This window comes from Aplysia californica, unplaced genomic scaffold, assembly GCF_000002075.1.
Source record: "Aplysia californica isolate F4 #8 unplaced genomic scaffold, AplCal3.0 scaffold00550, whole genome shotgun sequence".
Lineage (NCBI taxonomy): Eukaryota > Metazoa > Mollusca > Gastropoda > Aplysiida > Aplysiidae > Aplysia > Aplysia californica.
In genome coordinates, this window is record NW_004797820.1 from 338,646 (window position 1) to 356,483 (window position 17,838).

At 39.9% G+C, this 17,838-nt stretch overlaps 1 protein-coding gene and 1 non-coding gene across 3 annotated transcripts; one reads left to right on the forward strand and one right to left on the reverse strand.

Annotated features, from left to right (window-relative positions):
- Positions 1–8,115: 8,115 nt before the first annotated feature.
- Positions 8,116–17,499, reverse strand: LOC101845643 (BAG family molecular chaperone regulator 2). Of its 2 annotated transcripts, none has more exons than XM_005106686.3 (2): positions 17,188–17,499; positions 8,116–8,974 (listed from the first exon to the last, which is right to left on the reverse strand). In XM_005106686.3, exons 1-2 carry the CDS (start codon positions 17,438–17,440, stop codon positions 8,499–8,501), a joined length of 729 nt encoding a protein of 242 aa, XP_005106743.1. In that variant the 5' UTR covers positions 17,441–17,499; the 3' UTR covers positions 8,116–8,498. The 2 variants fall into 2 exon arrangements, with proteins under 2 accessions (XP_005106743.1, XP_035827869.1); XM_035971976.1 differs by lacking the exon at positions 17,188–17,499 and adding an exon at positions 14,427–14,517.
- Positions 17,500–17,685: 186 nt separating this feature from the next.
- TRNAY-GUA lies at positions 17,686–17,771 on the forward strand. Its single transcript is given in 2 exon segments — positions 17,686–17,722; positions 17,736–17,771. It is a non-coding gene; the product is annotated as a tRNA-Tyr (tRNA).
- The last annotated feature ends 67 nt before the right edge of the window (positions 17,772–17,838 follow it).

A 17,838-nucleotide genomic window follows, 5' to 3' on the forward strand; every position in this document is an offset into this window, starting at 1 on the left:
GGGGGGGGGTTCCATTCAAGACGCTGTTCTATATTTATAGCCGCTTTCATCAACACACAGCTATCCTAGAATTAAAAAATGTTGTTTGTTCAGTATTCTTTTACTATCTTGATAACGACTCTTTTAGTTTTAGTCAGAGTTTTACGGCACTTGCAACACAATAAGGTCATACAAGTGTCGAAGAACAGAATGTGTTACAAGAGAGTAACATACACAAAAAAGAAGCAGGGGAGATAAGGACGACAGATCAGATGTTTGATAGGAAAGAAGGGGCAAACCACACCAGAGCACCCGCCAACCGCCCACATAACGACTCCGAATAATATTACAATTTTAATAGAGCAGATAGAACATTTAGTTTCTGACCTTATGGTCTTAACAACTCACACCCAAAACGGCCAAAAATGTCAAATACTGTAGAACTTTGTAACACTAAGGTAGCGACGTAGCGCCAGGCGATGAGGTGAAAAACCCGATCTGAGGCGAATAAAATAAAAAGTAAATTTGTTCCAGCATCCGATCCGGACATTGGGGATTGCCTTGTTAATGAGACAACTTCTTGGGCCTTCGACATATTGTGGTAGGGTGGCCAGTTCCTTTCCACGCCGCCTTTACTTCCCCAACTCGAAGTCAGGTACCCATTACTGCTGGGTAGGCAGGAGCGGGCGAAGAAAATCCGTGTCCAAACCGAGGCTCAAATCCGGACTTTCCGCTTCGGAGACGGGCGCCTGAGGCGGATACAAGACATGTAGCTGTATTCAGATTAGTTCAGTCAGAGAAACTTGCTACGCTTGAGTGGGTATGCATAGGTTGAGGTCTAGACGGTCATATGATCGCCTAGGTTGAGGTATTATTCCGATGAAAAATACTGTAGAACTTTGTAACACTAAGGTAGCGACGTAGCGCCTGGCAATGAGGTGAAAAACCCGATCTGAGGCGAATAAAATAAAAAGTAAATTTGTTCCAGCATCCGATCCGGATGCACATTTACTTTAAAATATTATGTTGTTTAAGTTTTGGTAAGAGTTTTACGGCCCTTGCAACACAATTGGGTCATATAAGTGTGGAAGATTTGAGGTGTCACAGGAGAGTAACGTACAAAGAAAAGAAACAAGAAAGATAAAGGTGATAGATTTTCTTTATAGGAAAGAATGAGGAGCAAACCATGTCAGAGCTTCCACCAACCACCCACTAGCGAATATGGTGGCTTTTAAGGACAAGAAGGGTAACCCAGATTTCGGGGGTTTCTAGAAATCTCGACCTACACCAAAAGTGGGCATTGCCCTACCTAAAGGAGAAGTTTGGTTTCATTGGTGTGTATATTTGTTTGGTTATAATATAGAGAAAACTCTCCTTGTCTTTTAAAGAAACTAAACAAAGGGGGGAAAACTTAATCTTCAACTTTCTCAAAACAGAATGTTTCGGGATAGCCCCCTTGTGCATGAAAGTGATGATAATATGGGAAGAATCAAGAGGCATGTAAGTAATTGTTCGAATGTCAATAGGAAGCCATATTTATCATCAGTGAAAAGTGATAAGACATATTAAGCGGCAGTTTCGTTGGGAAACAAGGTAAAGCTTGAACTATGACAGATCTGTGTGCAAAATATTTTTCTGGAACGTTGGATACCACTGAAGAAGAGAAATTTTTTTAATCAAATAAGTTGTGTGAAAGTAAGGGGAGGGGGGCAATAAAAGGCAATGCAAAATGGTAGTTCACTGGATTTAATCACAAAATTTGGAGGGTACTTATGGCATTAGCATACAACAATAACCATAAAATAAGATGGACAGAAACAAATGTGCATAACAACAGGGTTGTTTACCGTAGTCAGGCAGTTACATCTATGAACATGTTCACATTCAACACAAAGACATTTTACCCAATGATGTCAAAGGTGAGATGAACTTTAGAACTATTCAGTAAAAATGTTTAGTTTTCATTCGTTTTATTGCTAGAACTAAGGTGAGCGGTGCAAGCAGAAATGGAAAAGGCGGGGACAGACATGGAAACAGCGAGACAAGGATGCACAGGACAGGCTTCGCTGGAGAAATGTTGTTGATGGCCTATGCTCCACTGGGAGTTAAAAAGGGCAAGAGAGTTATACAGGACGTGCCGAAGATTAGAGGTGTTACACGAGAGTAACAAACACAAAAAAGGAGGAGAGATAAGGACGATGAATGTTTGATATGATAGGAAAGAGAGAACAGCCCGCACCAGAGCGAGCACCCCCCCCCCCCCTTTCCAAACACCCACAAGCTTTTTTTTATTTTTGTTTTGCTTTTTTGTTTTGTAAGTGTTTTACGGCGCTCACAACTGCATAATGTCATATGAGCACGCGGGACACATTAAACGTTTACAGTTGGTAGGAAATTTTGAATTTTGCCCGGGTGGCAGCCGAAAAAGCAGAACAGAGAAAGAAACAAATGTGGGCTGACCTATAGGTACTGTTAGCTGTCGCTGTCGTGAAAATCGTTTGGAAAGCGAGCATCTTGTCCATATTTCAGGGCACCCGGCAGAGGCAATAGGAACTATTAAAGGATGGAGAATTGGAAAATATAATAGCTCTGATCACTCAACTTTTAATTTTTAGTTTTAGTAGAGGTTTTAGTGGCGCTCGCAACTGCATAAGGTCATATGAGCGCCCAGTCTGCTTCGACTATCAAGGCACCCCCGAAATAGCAGTTCACAAGCGTGTGACAAACATAGCTTAGAAGTAGAGAAAAAAATGACGTCAGTAAAGATGTCACTCAAACTTGGACCTTCTTCAACACAGTAACAGAACACGTTTGTAGCATACTCGCAGAGACTGAAACTAGACACTTGAAAGGAAATGACAAAACACTGACACTGAATACCATACAAGCTTCACATGTTCATATAATTATATATACATGTACATCATTTTGATTTTTCAAAGGGTGGGCTTACAATTCAGCTTCCATCTTAGTAAATTTTACATATTTCGGAGGCAAGCTTTCAACCTGCCTGTCAGGGCTAACCCAAGCTGAGATATTTTAGTTTAAGTAAGTGTTTTACGGCACTTGCAACACAATAAGGTCATATTATAAGTGCCGAAGATTAGACTTGTTACAAGAGAGTAACAAATACAAAATAGAAGGAGACAGAGGGGAGATAAGGACAATAGATGTTTGATAGGAAAGAAGGAGCAAACCACACCAGAGCACCCGCCAACCACCCACCCAAGCTGAGAGGAATACAACATCTCGGTAGTAAGTAAGACTGAGATACTTGAATAGAAATCTCCTCACTTGGGAATCGAACTCTGGTCTCCTGTGTGCCATAACGTTACAAAGCGCCTGTTACACCATAGACACCAGTGCATGCACCTTTAAAAGGACAGAAACGAAAGAAGTCTGAGAAGAGGGCAAAGCCATAAAAAGTCTCATCATTGAGTTGCCGTAATTATGGTCAAACTCTGGCATGATAAAGGATAGAATTACACCCTGTATTACCGTAAACATATGGGCTGAAGAACTACACACAGTGTCTCATCTCTGGAATTGGGGGAATGGGGATTCCAAACATAACAAAATCAACGTCCAAGTACAAAACAATGTAGGTCAAATTTTGTCTCACATGTTACAGTACACAATATTCCAACCATTGAATGTCTGGGAAAAAAAAACCCAAAACAGCAACAACCAACAAACAAACCACAAAAAACCCAACAAAACAATATAATAAAATGAGAGCTGGAATTCAAAGTCTGCATATAATAATACATTTCGAAAATGGAACTTTTAATAATAGGATGCAAAAGCACTTCATGTACTCTCGCTCCCTGTCTCACTCTTTTAACCCTATCCGTACGCCTTGGGGTCATTTTGTACCCCCTGGGGTTGTATTCTTCACATTAGAATACTTCTAGTACGAAGATCTCTTTAAAACTTTCAGTAATTCTCAAAAAATCATTTTGACAGACTGCTATGCAAAGTGTACAGATCGGATTAACGAGTAAATTTCCTCTTTGGAAAGTGATGGCACAGAGTTCCCCACGTCGCATGGATATAATAATAAAACACAACGTACGGATAGGGTTAACATGGCATTTTTTGGCTATTACTATAATATTGCATTTCTTCTAAAGGCGTAATGTTCTGACGCTCAACACTGTCTGTGCAGTGATTTTATCACATTCTCTCAGTTTATAACGAGGTTCATATTGAGCAGGAGATTTTTTTGTCCCCAAGACTTTTCAAGACCAGATTTATTTTTTCCAAGACAAATAATGTGTCATTTCGAAAGAAAATGTTTTCGTTCAGCAGACAAAAATACATGATGGTACACTTCTTAAGAGGTTGTTGTTTTTTTTAGTAGAGGATTTACGGCGCTCGCAACTGCATAAGGTCATATGAGCGCCAGAAGATTAGAAGTGTTACAAGAGAGTAACAAACATAAAAAAGAAGAATGGGAGATAAGGACGATAGATGTTTCATAGGAAAGAAGAAGTAAACCACACCACAGCACATGCCAACCACCCACCCTTAAGAGTTTGCAGCCTGATTAAGCCAGCATGTGGGTGGTTGGTGGGTGCTCTGGTGTGGTTTGCTCCTTCTTTCCTATCAAACATCTGTCGTCTTTATCTCCCCTCCTCCTTTTTTGTGTTTGTTACTCACTTGTAACACCTCTAATCTTCGGCACTTATATGACCTTATTGTGTTGCAAGTGCCGTAAAACTCTTACTAAAACTAAACTAAAAGCCAGTATGACCAGATATTTTGTCACTACCTTATTCAGAATGTGCAAAGTCGAGGCGTTCTACATTTCCGAGAAAATATTTTTACAAAAGATCTATTTTAAAATGTATTTTTCCAAGACTTTTCCATGAATATTGTCAATTTCCCAAAATTCCAAGTTTTCCATGTCTTGGAAAATAAAACAAAATTCCAAGAGTTTTCCTGTTTTCCAACCCTGTTATAATGATTGTGTCAAGTAATCTGCCATGGGCTGATAAGACGCCTTTGTTTAAATCACAGCAGGTTTTTTTTGTCAGCTTAACCATTGAAAAATAAGAGTGCTTCCAAAATTTGAATTCCAATTCAAAAACTAGTCACAGTTACACCTTGATTTTTTTTCCCCACACAATTAGGATAACTGATCACGCTTTCGATTTAGCAAATAAAAACTGTTGACGCCAAATCAAAAAGAAAGGCATTTTGTCAGCTTACAGCATTAATGTGAAGACATGGTTTTCCAAGTATAACATCTGCACACAATTCTTTTTTTTTGTTTTATCAGAGGTTTTACGGCGCTGGCAACTGCATAAGGTCATATGAGCGCCAAGGGCTAGATGTCAACAGAGAAGTCCTTACACTTACAGGGAATCAGACTTACTCTACTCACCTCTCCAGCCTCAACAGCACAAAGTCTGCTTCGACCATCAAGGCACCCCGGAAATAGCGGGTCACAAGAGGGTGACAAACATACAAAAGGAGAAGAGGAAAAAATGACAATAGTATGGATTAGGAAAGAAAAAGCAGCAGTTCCCTGTTGCAGTTCAGGCACAATTATGAGGATAACATTGATGAATCAGCCCATTTACAATTCTACTGTGCATAAGAACAGGTTAATGTCCCCCCCCCCCCCCCATTGGGAATGCCCTAAAGACACTTCAGTCAGTGGCATTGCCCTGGGGGGGCTGCACATTATTCTTTTTGCTTTTACTTTAAGTTCTGCAGTGAGTCACTCTTTCTTTTTTTCAAAAAGGGTTTTACCTGGTATTAGCAAAACAATGGTTTCGTAGGAGTGCCAAAGATTAGAGGTGTGACAAGAATGTAACAAAGACAAATAAAAGAAGGAAGAGAGATAAGGCCGACATATGTTTGATACTTAACTACTGATAGAGAAGAAAGAGCAAACCCCACCAGAGCGCCCGCCAACGACCTACCTCACCCACTTTTTCTGACTGCAAGTTGATCAAGAAACAGCACAGAGACAAAATTAAAAATTAGAACTTCATATATGTATCTTTTAAAAAAGAGTCAAAATGCAAAACTGGAAAAACAAAACATTACAAATACTGTTAAGATTATAATGACCCGGTATTGTCAAATCAAACAACATATCAAATGTGTTACTAAAACACAACCAAAACTTCTAAAAACGTTATGGTACTTTTTAAAATGCAATCCAATAAAGACTCACAACAATAAGTAGAAAATACCCTGCTCAGAAAATGCTTTCACAAAACATATTATGTTGGATCCATATATCCATGCACAAATGTAGCAGGAAGAGGTCAAACAAAAGAATAAAGATATCTCTCTCTGTATAATAATATAACAAACAAACATACCTAAAATCATAATCTGACTTTGAGAAAAATTTAAATAAGCACTTCGTTGATTATGTTTGATGCTGTGGTATAAACATTATGCCCTACCAGACACTAATAGGCCTATTTGAAGACGAATGGCGTGGCCTTGCGGAAAAACACAGGATGGAAAGCAGACACAATGCATCTGGACTGAATTTAAATACACTGTACAAAGAACTTTATAGTTTTAGTTTTAGTAAGAGTTTTACGGCACTTGCAACACAATAAGGTCATATAAGTGCCGAAGAATAGATTATGCGTTACAAGAGATTAACAAACACAAAAAAGAAGGAGGTGAGATAGGGACGACAGATGTTTGATAGGAAAGAAGGAGCAGACCACACCACAGCATCCGCCAACCGCCCACACAAAGAACTCTGTTCAAGGAAATCTCATTACAGTATTTTTCCTACAAAATGAAAATTTCTGCAATGCCCAAAAGCATCCTGGATGGAAAGAAGGTGGGACTTTGACAAATAAGAAACAAAATCAAAGTTTTTGCTAATGAGTCACGGCGTGGTGGGATCAAGCACTGGTCAATTTTTGGGCATATGGGATTATTTGTATCATTCTAAAGCTTGTTCATGTGCCTTCCTTTTGGTGAAAAAATATCCATCTATCAGGGTTGCTTGGTTCTAGAGGTAAAATTAGCAAGAAAATGGCCGCCTAACTTTGATAACTTCCATATCCTGAGAGTCTTTGGAAACTAAAAATTTTCATTTTTTATGCTTTTAATCAATGTTTTTGAGTAAAATCTACACAGAAATGTGTTTTAAAATGGATGTAAAAGGTGTCGAGCCAAAAAAAGAAAATTTGAAAAAAAATGCACTTTGGCCAAAAAAAGCAGATTTCTATGATTGATTTTATTATTTTGACAAGCGCCTGATTTCCCCACGATGTCTCAATATATATATATATATCTCCTTTGCCCCATTTAGTTTTAATATGGCTTTACGGCGCTTGCAACTGCGTAAGGTCATATGAGCGCAAAGGGGTGGATGTCAACAGAGAAGTCTAAACGGGGAATCAAACTTACTCTGCTCATCCTTCTAGCCTCAACAGCACAAATTCTGCTTTGACTATCAAGGCACCCCGGAAATAGCAGTTCACAAGAGAGTGACAAATATACAAAAGAAGTAGAGGAAAATGCTGATAGTAAGGATGAAGAAACAAAAAGCAGCAAAACCCCTATGTTGTTCCAACAAAGTATGAGCATGACATTGATAAATCAGCCCATTTACAATTCTACTGTGGTACTATGCCTAAGAACATGTTAATATCCCCCCCTTTCGGAACGGGCTAAAGACACCTTCATTCAGTAGCACTGCTCGGGGCGGGGGCATTAAATGTTCACCGTGTACTTGCTAGGCTGTCTTTAATAAGCAGGATACTTGCATGTGTATGATTCAAGCACATAACACAGATAAAATAAAATATAAATGCAACAATTTCATTAAATAAATTATAAATAATGTTTTTGCATTTCCTAAAGAATCTGCATTTTATATTCTCAATCTATTGTCTTGGATAAAATATGTGGGGTGAAGGAAGGGAAAAGTGTCTATTTTCCTAACTGATTCAGCATCAATTAAGCTCTAAGAACAGACATAACATGGCAGATCCATGCAAGAAGTACTGCAAGTACAGTGTGTCATAGTTTTTGTTTTTAAAGTATGAGTTTTACGACACTTGCAACACAATAAGGTCATATATATAAGTGCCAAAGATTAGATGTGTTACAAGAGAGTAACAAACACAAAATAGAAGGAGCGGAGATAAGGACGATAGATTTTATATAGGAAAGAAGAAGAAAACCACACCAGAGCTCCCGCCAACCACCCACCATGACACGATGTATACATGATACGCTGTACGGACAGTGACACATTGTATACATGATGACAGGCTGTGTAAGCATGAAACACAGTGTGGACATCATGATGCACTGTAGATATGACATACTGCAGACACAAAACGCTGTAGAAACAATACACCTTAGACATGCATGCCAAAACACAATCCTACAGATTCTTCCAGGGTGATACAGCATATTAGCCCATGATGCATATGATGCACATAATATTATATATTGAAAGAAATGGTCATGTCATAAAAAAAGTGTTCAATTGAGCAGAGTGTGCTTCACACAATGTAAATTCAAGAAGAAACTACTGTACTCTCTACTGGAACCTCAGTATTGGGACCTTGATTATTTTCCGAAATTACATCACAATCGCTGCTCGTTAATGATGATACTATATTAAATTGTTGCATCATTCCATCCAGGAAATTCATGTGACAACGCCCCTGCACCAAACATTCCAGTCTTTGTCTAAATTCTTTTTGATCTTCCAATTTGCATCCAAGTATCATTCCTTGAAATTTGTAGTCGATAAGTCCAGGTTTCACCTGGTCAGACACACAAGCGTTGAGGAAAGATTCTGCCTTTTTCCGGTAGCCCTGTTCCTCCGGGTCGCCTAAAGCACACTGGTGTTCCAAACCAGTCACAAGTGAGTCCACTTTTGTGAAAGAAGACTGTTGCTCCGCAGTACGGATGACACGGATGTTGATCTGGACACTTTGACACCTTGCTCGAAGTTGATCGATGCTACTGTGGAGCTCCTGAGTGGCATCTGTGAACGACAAATAACGAGCAAAATCAACCCTATCCGTATGCCATGTTTTACTATCGTATCCATAAGACGTGGGGAACTTTGTACCGCCACTTTCCAAAGAGGAAATTTACTCTTTAATCCGATCCATTCGCTTTGAACTAGAAGTATTCTAAAATGTGAAGAATACAACCCTGGGGGTAGGGCGTAGGAATAGGGTTAAGCATGGCAGTAAACAAAATACCATAAAAATGCCCATTACTTGGACAAATGCAGCAGAGTCCCCTGACAGTTTTCCAGGTTTACAACAAGAATTGTCTTCCTTAAGTCTTAAGGTCTCTCTGGAAAAGAAACATAAAAAAAACTCCTGTACCCTAAGAAAAGGGGATAAAACACTGCATGAACTAAAAACACACACAAAAAAAGTTTAAGAAAACATCTAGACATGAAAAAAATATGAAGTAATTGTAAAATATTAACATATATATAAGTTTCATCTTTAAAAAATAGTTGTTCATGCTTTAATATCTCTATCCCCATTGTCTGAACAGACTATGATGGGATGGCCCACTCATGGCGCACCAGCAGTGGAATTTTAGTTGCGGGGTTTTAGGTGTGTCCTTGTGCATATATGGCAATTATCATTTAATGCACCTGAAAATGCATTTCTGCTCTTGAGATTCAAAAACTAACGGACATCGTATCTTGTCATGTCTGGTCATTTCAAAAGACGCACTGAAGTCGGCAATGCTAAATTGTCAATTTTTTTGGACAAGTGTGGATGAAAAAAATCAATATGAAAAAAAACGGGATGACAAAAATTGTCCAACTTTTGGAACATAAATAACACAACATAGATGGTATACAAAATGTACTTGCAAAACTGGGTATCTGCACAGATTATAAAGAGATGAATTTCGGCATCTTAATCCACATTGCACGCAATCGCAATTTTCTGAGAATTATTTTGAGACGTTGCACATGTAATTGCTTCACCTACAATTTTATGTGTCTAATACAATCATAAATATCATACATTCACAAAAATTTATACAAATTTAGGGTACAAGGTTTCTCAAAGCAGAAGTACAAAACGATTTAGTTCCAGATCCAAAATGTAATACATGAATTGTATCTGTTACACTCAAGAAATTCCTTACTAACTTTTCTTAAAAGTATCTAGGTTTTATAAGTTGACGAGGGGATATAGCTTGTGGTAATTGGGTTTTTAGAATAATTTTTAGCTTTCCAGTGACACTGAATCAGCACCAGACTTTTCAAGCTTTTCTTTCCATTTCTATGACCCTTTGCAAAGACTGCCCACGTTTTTTATTTCTTTATGAGTATGAGTGTCCCCACATATTTCTGACACAAAAACTGAGAATGAATGTATCAGCTGTATCTGTTTATATACCATACAAGAAGTTTATCTCTACCCATGTATTTCCATAGCTTGGGATTTGTAAAAAAAAACATACTTAATTGTATGCAGGTTGCAACCAGAAATGGCATAATTCACGAACAAACATAAAGTGCATTTCACTTGTGTGTTCCATAGTAAAGTAAGAAGCAAAACTTTGTCAAAAAATGCATATGTGCATCTTTCTTCTCTTTTAGCTTGACTAATAAATATTACTATTCACTACCTACACAGATTTAAGATTTCTAAAGGTTAAACTGTCCCCGTAGGATCATGCGATTGTGCGGCCGCGTTTTTTCGCGCAATTCTGCAACATTTGCATAATTTTGGATTCCCCGCGTTTTTTCACGTCGTTTTCCTTTTTTTCCACAAAATAATTAATTAACGCCTCGCTATGTGTCTAAAGGGAAGTAATCACCCCAATAAGTCTCATTTGAGTGAAAAGTTGGTTATTTCCCTTGTTGGAAGATCTTGGTAATGGGTTGGGATTTTGTTCCTTTTCAATCCATCTAAAGTTGTTCTGAAGTCTGCAGATGTTTCCTGTTTGACAGGTGTCCCTGGTATTAGTAATGTGTCAGCATCAGAGGTCCAGATGTCCTTTTTTTTTTCTTTTTTTTTTTCTTCCCTCTAGATAGATCTAGATCTACAGCTGAAAGTTACAGAGATTATATTTTTTGGTTGTTTTTATCTGACTGATGTGTATTGTTTTCTTTACAAATACACAACATATTATTGATACTGATACGTTCCGTTTTCAATTTTTGTGTACATAAAACATGAACATATTCTTGTTGAAAAAGTACAAAATATGTCGCGAATGGTGTTATGGTAACTTGCATAATTTTGCTTTTTTTGTGCATAATTTGGCCATCTAAATTTGCATAATTCTACGGGGACAGGTTAAAGACATGTCAAGCCATTCTTGAAAAAAAAATAGTTGATTCAAACGAATGCAACTGAAAATAGGACAAATTGGGTTCGGTACTCTACAAACACTTATCTGGAACAAAAACTAAGGCGCCGAAAATAACTATTCCAAAGAAGGATAAATCTCGAAACATTAAGCTTTTAGTGCATCAGTGTAATGGTTCGATGTGTGGGATGGGGAAGAAGTTATTTTTTTTGTTCTAAAAGTTGACAAAAATGCGAACCTCTTAACCGACACCAGTAAAGTCGTTTCAAGGCTAATTAACCCCATGACCCTACCCGGGGTCCAGCGGGCTGCTGAGTCACGCTAACTAGAAGTTACAGAATCAGGCAAAAAGTAACACTGTGCACTGATCAGCCCTTATTCTATTGTTATCTTCTTCTTTGTCCTTGAGGTTTGATTTTCTTCTTCATCGTAAAGATATTTATTATATAACCATAACATGTGTCACGACGCGGTGGAATCAGGGGCTCGTCAATTTTCGGGCATATATATTATGAAGCTATTGGTATAATGGCCACCAAAGTTTGGTGACTTCGAAAGCTGTGCGGTCTTGGAAAATACAACAAGGCGCACGAAATCAGCCGAAATCGCGCCTTTTAATTGTACCACCACTCCTGCTGTCCCGCGGTGATTTATCACCTCGCCCGGTACCTGTTGACCTTTATTATTGGGGTCATTTGACCCCGTCGCACCGTTATAAACTGGGGTGCGTTCTTGATAAAATCGTCTCATTTACTGTCTAAATTACAGTGGTGCCGTAAGACCCACCAAGTAGTTTTAATTTATAGACTTTAGCAACACCATTTCTCAACCTTTAAAAGAAAGTCCCAGTCTTTGACGTGTTGTACCAAGTGTTCTACACGTGTCTGTTTGCTGCCTGTGTAACACACTTTTCTTATTTCAAACTGAGGATAAATAATCATTTATTACAACAAAACGGTGCATTGAATTTTTGGGGGGATTCGATTTGTGAGTTCATTAATAAATCATGTTTTGAGTGTATAAATTTCAGTACTACCGCAGTTGTGGTTGTTAAGCTACATCGGATTATTATGTTGGGCCGCGAATTTACTAACATTATTGACGTATACAACAAAGATCTTAAAATGGAGTACACCCCTGAAAGTCATGTATCCGCTTTAAACTGTCTGTGTAGAGTGTGCAGAAGACTGAACATTACAGGAAAGCAGAGAAAATCCTTTAAAAAGCCGTATTTGTGTTCGGAAATAGCCAGTGACCTCTTCCTCGTGTTTGGGTTGAGTATCAAAGATGACACTAGTGACAAACACTCCAAATTTGTGTGTTTGAAATGCTATAAAACAATCCATGACGCTAAACGTCAAAATAGTGCAGTGCCCCTACAAACACTAAGAAACACTTTTGACAGCAGTCAACACATCTGGTGTGCTTACAATGAAAACTGTGGTGATGCAAAAACGAGCACAGTCTGTGAACAAAAAAGGCTACTCTCTCTTGGCTATGCAACAGTAAAGCCCCGTGACCCCCAGTCTCACTCCAGCAGGCATGAAAAATACACACACCAAGCTAGTCCTAGCACCAACTATTCTGAGACAGACACAACCACAAAGAGTACATGTACCCGTGCTCTCAGCACAGACTCAACACAACAAAACGACCCACACACAAGTACAAGTCAGACTTTCCACCCCCACCCTCAGTCTGTTGTCCCAGTCAGTGACCAACACGTAGGTGTACAACATGCAGACACAATGGTTCAGGACAGTCACATCGTAGCTCACACCGACACAATCAGTCAGAGCACATCGGTCACAAATTCTCCCATACCGCATGATAGCAGTTGTGAGCACAGCGTAAGCACAGTCAGTGCATCATTCACACCCACTAAAGGCCAAACATTTTCTGCGACTCCCTTGGCTTCATCAACTCCAGCCCAGATACATGAAACAGTTAGGCCTACCCAAGACAGCACAACATCTCCCATGATCAAAGACATAGAAACCATCAGCCATGCAATGAGTAAGACAGAGACGCATCCACTCACTAAAAAAGAAGAACAATCAACAACAAGACTTATAAAGAGAAAGCACTACAGCGATCCAAAGGGGAAGGTGTTAAAATGTAAGACAAAGGGGCAGCCATTAGTTTTTCACTAAATCGTCGTGCCAAGGAAGCCGACAACCAGTGCTAGGACTCCAACAAAGAAGAAAAGAGCACAGTTGGTAAATAAGATTAGGAAGGGTACATCAGGCACATCTGGTACATCAGGCACAACTGCAGATGCTGACTCTCTGCATGCAACAGAGTTAGGCATGGTCCCTAGAAATAGAAGACAAGAAATTTGGAAAAAAGCAGGGGCCAAAAGCCAAAATTACAATATCGGCACAGCAGGCTTTGATTATGACAGAGGAATTGGGATTGAGTTTTAGGAAAGGGAGAGTGCACACAGTCAACTCCTAAAAGACATGGGTGTTAGGACTGAAAGTAAAGCTTCTCAGAAGAACCTTGCCCAACAGCTTGTCCAAGATTTTGTAACTGTAAAGGGAAAGTTGTTTCTTAAGGACAATTTCATAGAAACCGAAGCTCCCTTCACTAGAAGAGATCTCCCACAATTTCTAAGCTATCTCCTCGATGAGTATGATGCAAAAGATATGCTCACTTGGTGCGATGATATCATTCCGGAAGAAGAAACATAGGTTAAGGTTGGTGGGGATCACAGTAAAAATTCGTTTAAAGCAACTCTCCAAGTAGTAAATGCACATATTCACCAAATTCTCAACACAACACTGTAGTGATAGCAATGGCATCCATGAAAGACACATATAAAAACATTCACCGATTTTTGGAAGGGGGTCTAGTCGAGGACATCGTCAGTTTGCAGTCCCACGCATGGAGGAATAAAACAATCAAAGTCTTCCTCAATGGTGACTATGATTTCCTCTGTAAAATGTTTGGGCTTTCCGGCCCACAGGGTACATACCCATGCCTGTGGTGCCTAACACCGAGGAACAGAATACATGCACAGTGTGAGGCGTTCCAGCTACGGTCACTGGATTCACTCGTAGCTGACAACAATGCATTTTTGACTGAGCAAGGTGGGGATAAAAAGGAAGCAAGCCGCTACCACAATAGTTTGCACCCACCTCTTTTGCCCATTGATCTAGATCATATGGCCCCTCCCTGTTTACACATCTTGTTAGGCATAACCTTGAAACACCACAAACTGTTAGAAGAAGCAGCTGACAAACTTGATTTAAAGATAAGTCTCCCAGTCGGGTGCCTCTGCCACTGAAGCAGGAGAAAAAGTGAAAAAATACGGTGGCCAGTGGAGGAAAGTTGACGAGCTTAAAGCTCATTTAGACATTCTTCAAGGTTATATCGTTCTTTGTCACACAGATGTGGACAAAGCACAGTACTCACAGGAGTTAGAGCAGACAGAACACATATTAGCTCAACTCTCATACCTTGAACTTACCCCTAGATCTGGTCCCATTGCTTCCAGCCTAAACAATATTCTAAAAGCATATATATCCGCAGAGAGTGGCAGATTTTACAAAATTAAAAGCCAGGCTGATGTTAATTCATTTAAAAATTGAATGAAATTTTCAATACAATTACCTTTTTCAAGGAATTTTGGTGACCAAAAGTCTGTTTACAATATGTACACTGTACATTCGTGAAAATAAAGAAAATTTAGTTACAGTGAGAGGAGAAGGTGAAGTTTATCGTATCCTAGTAAAGTAATGTGTGCTTTCATATAACGTGTTCACATTAAGCAGCGTTTAGTAGTTGCTTGCACAAACTGCACCCCCCCCCCCCCCTTCCCTAATCGGACAATCTTCGGGACAGCTGGACAAAAAATGATACAGTGGGTGTCGCATGCAACGAGGTCACATTCAACGAGAAGTTGGCTCCAACGGGGGAATCCTTAATCCCCGAGTTTTTCCTCTATATCTCTTTGTAAATGTACGTCAGCTCCAACGAGGTTGCAAACAGACCGAAGTTGCTTTCAACAAGGTCGCGATGCCTAAATAAAAGCAATTAGCAGCCCCGAGAGCAAAATATTTTTCTCCTTTCTCTCCATCTCACGCGAAGCACAAGGCCCATCCTCGATTCCTAACATATTGTATTGCTAGATCTAGTGTGCCTCCTAATATGGGCCCCAAAGCCAAGAGGATGAGCGAGGGTTGGCCTACGGTAGGGATGGGAGGGGGTGGGTGGGAACGTGATGCGGGCTGTGTGACACAGGATAAACTCTGGATGGGTAGGTCTAGATCGAGACCATTTTTTTTTCAATTTTCTTTTCTTCCCCTGATCAGAAAATCCAAGCTCCTGCCTTTTTTTTGTAGAGTAGATCTAGATCTAGGCCTAGATGTGAGAGGGTATGTTTCCACACGAGAAGTGTTCAGGAAAAAATATTTTTAAATGCAGAAATGACGGTCAGAACACAGCTCAAACACGCGTACACTGATGCTGTTAGAGATTTTCGTCATCAGGGGAACAACCGTTCTAGTTTATTGGTACAGTGGAGTCCACTTATAACGAGTCCGGAAACAACGAAAAGTCGGTTATAAAGGCACTATTCTAAAACCCCGTTTTTTTCTCTTCTTTACCTTTGTAAATAAAATACTGCTATAGTGCAATCAGACAAACACGTGAGTCGGTTATAGCGGAATATTGCTGCTGTTGTGCGTTTCGCATGGGTCAATTATACATAAATAAGTAAAACGTCGCCAGTTGAGAAACTAGTTGATGAACAAGCGAAACAAAGAATGGGAGAGCCCATGTGTGTCAACAATGAAGGCCGGAACAACTGAGTAGCGAGGGTGTGGCATGGGCAGACAAGCAGAACGTATCGTGTGATAGGCCAGCGTAAGCCTAGTTTAGATTATCAAGGCCTACCATGCCTCTCACTTCTCCGATACGGGGATGGAGAGGTCACAGCAATGTGATGGATGGAGCGAATGTGTGACGTGCGCAAGCTGACGGGATGCACCACAGGGTGTGGTGGGGTGGGGAAAAACACAGCGGGTGAGTTAGCCCAGAGCCCTTTCTTTCTGATTGCCAACACCGAGCTGTCAGTCAACATCGCTAGATCTAGTGCTAGAAAAAGAAACCTGATTCGATTTTTGATCAAGTAAGACCAAGAGGTCATGTTGAAATAAAATCATCATCAGCGGGTATAGCAAAAGGAAATAAACAGAACATCAAACTCATAGATTAGGCCTACTTTACAGTTTCTCTTGAATTTATTACTGGATCCCTTATAGCGAGAATCCTGCTATAACGGACATTTTGCTCCGGTCCCCTCCCTCACGTTATAACAGGATTCCACTGTATTGGTAATCGAGTAATATAAAAACTTGTCTCCTTTCTTTTCTTTAGTCAAGTTCACCGAGAGGTCGGATCCAACGAGGACATCAAGCCCGCCCTGGCAACCTCGTTGAATGCGACACCCACTGTACAGAGGTGTTTACGCTCTAGAGGTTCTTGGAGATCAACATCATCACCATCAAGGCCACGGACAGAACCTCCACCCCCACTACTAATTAGCCTCTTAGTTAGCTATTATACATGAAGGGCCTACTTCTATACTAAGTTCTAGATCTAGTAGTTCTACTATGTCGTCCTCAGGTCCTAACCTAACTAAAAATACACTTCTTAAGTCTAGATCTAGATCTAGATCTATACACACACCAAGCCATGTCATATCCCCTTATCATAAGTCATCATGTCATGACGCATGTGTCCATGTCTAGATCTAGATTAGATGATCTATGTGTGAATGTCTCTGTCTCTGCTGTGACTTGAATTTGAAATAGATAGGACAAGAGAACATTTTTAAAAACGAAAATAATCAACCAAAAAAGAAAGCCCTCAAAGGGTAAAAAAACGCTTTTCGACCTTCTGTCCAAGTCTCTTTCAAACAATCTGTCTTCATATCAGAGAGGATAGCAAGCAGGCTGTCTCTTTCTTCGGCAAGGGAAGAAGCGTTCCGTCGCAGGGCTTGTACTCGGTCTTCCATTTCATCTATGTAAGATAAATAGAGGAACGTATTGTCTTTCTTGTCACCATCTTGAGTTGGATCATCACAGTTATTTGAGGCCATTAAAAAACTTGTAGACTGCGGTGGTTGTGGAGATGAGAAGTCGCCCATACGCCCAGCAACCGTCTTGTCCAGTTCCTCAGAAAGGGAAAATGAAAGTAGAGGCTAGCTAGGCCCAGAGACACTAAAATATACTCTCTGCTAGGCCTAAAGAGAGACGTAAAAAGTAGTGATGAGCACAGGAAGTCTCCAGCTGTGAGAAAAAATGTATGCCCTACCTATATTAACTTTGGCAAAAGAGAGCTGGTTTCTTCGATTGTGCGATTGTGGTAAAAGTCAAACGACAATATGCAGGGCCCGCGATAGCTCAGTTGGTAGAGCGGAGGACTGTAGAGGAAATGGAGCAATCCTTAGGTCACTGGTTCGAATCCGGTTCGCGGGAGCGAAATTTTTTTCTTCGAGTTTTATTCGCATTGTGCAAACTCGAATCCATACATCCCTATTTACCC

What these genes read in the sequence shown, in the direction of transcription:
- LOC101845643 (XM_005106686.3), bottom strand. Translation starts at nt 17,440, where the DNA reads ATGGGCGACTTCTCATCTCCACAACCACCGCAGTCTACAAGTTTTTTA. An exon ending in GAAAGAGACTTGGACAGAAG is followed by an intron (nt 8,975 to 17,187) that starts GTCGAAAAGCGT and finishes TGTCGTTCACAG; the next exon opens with ATGCCACTCAGGAGCTCCAC.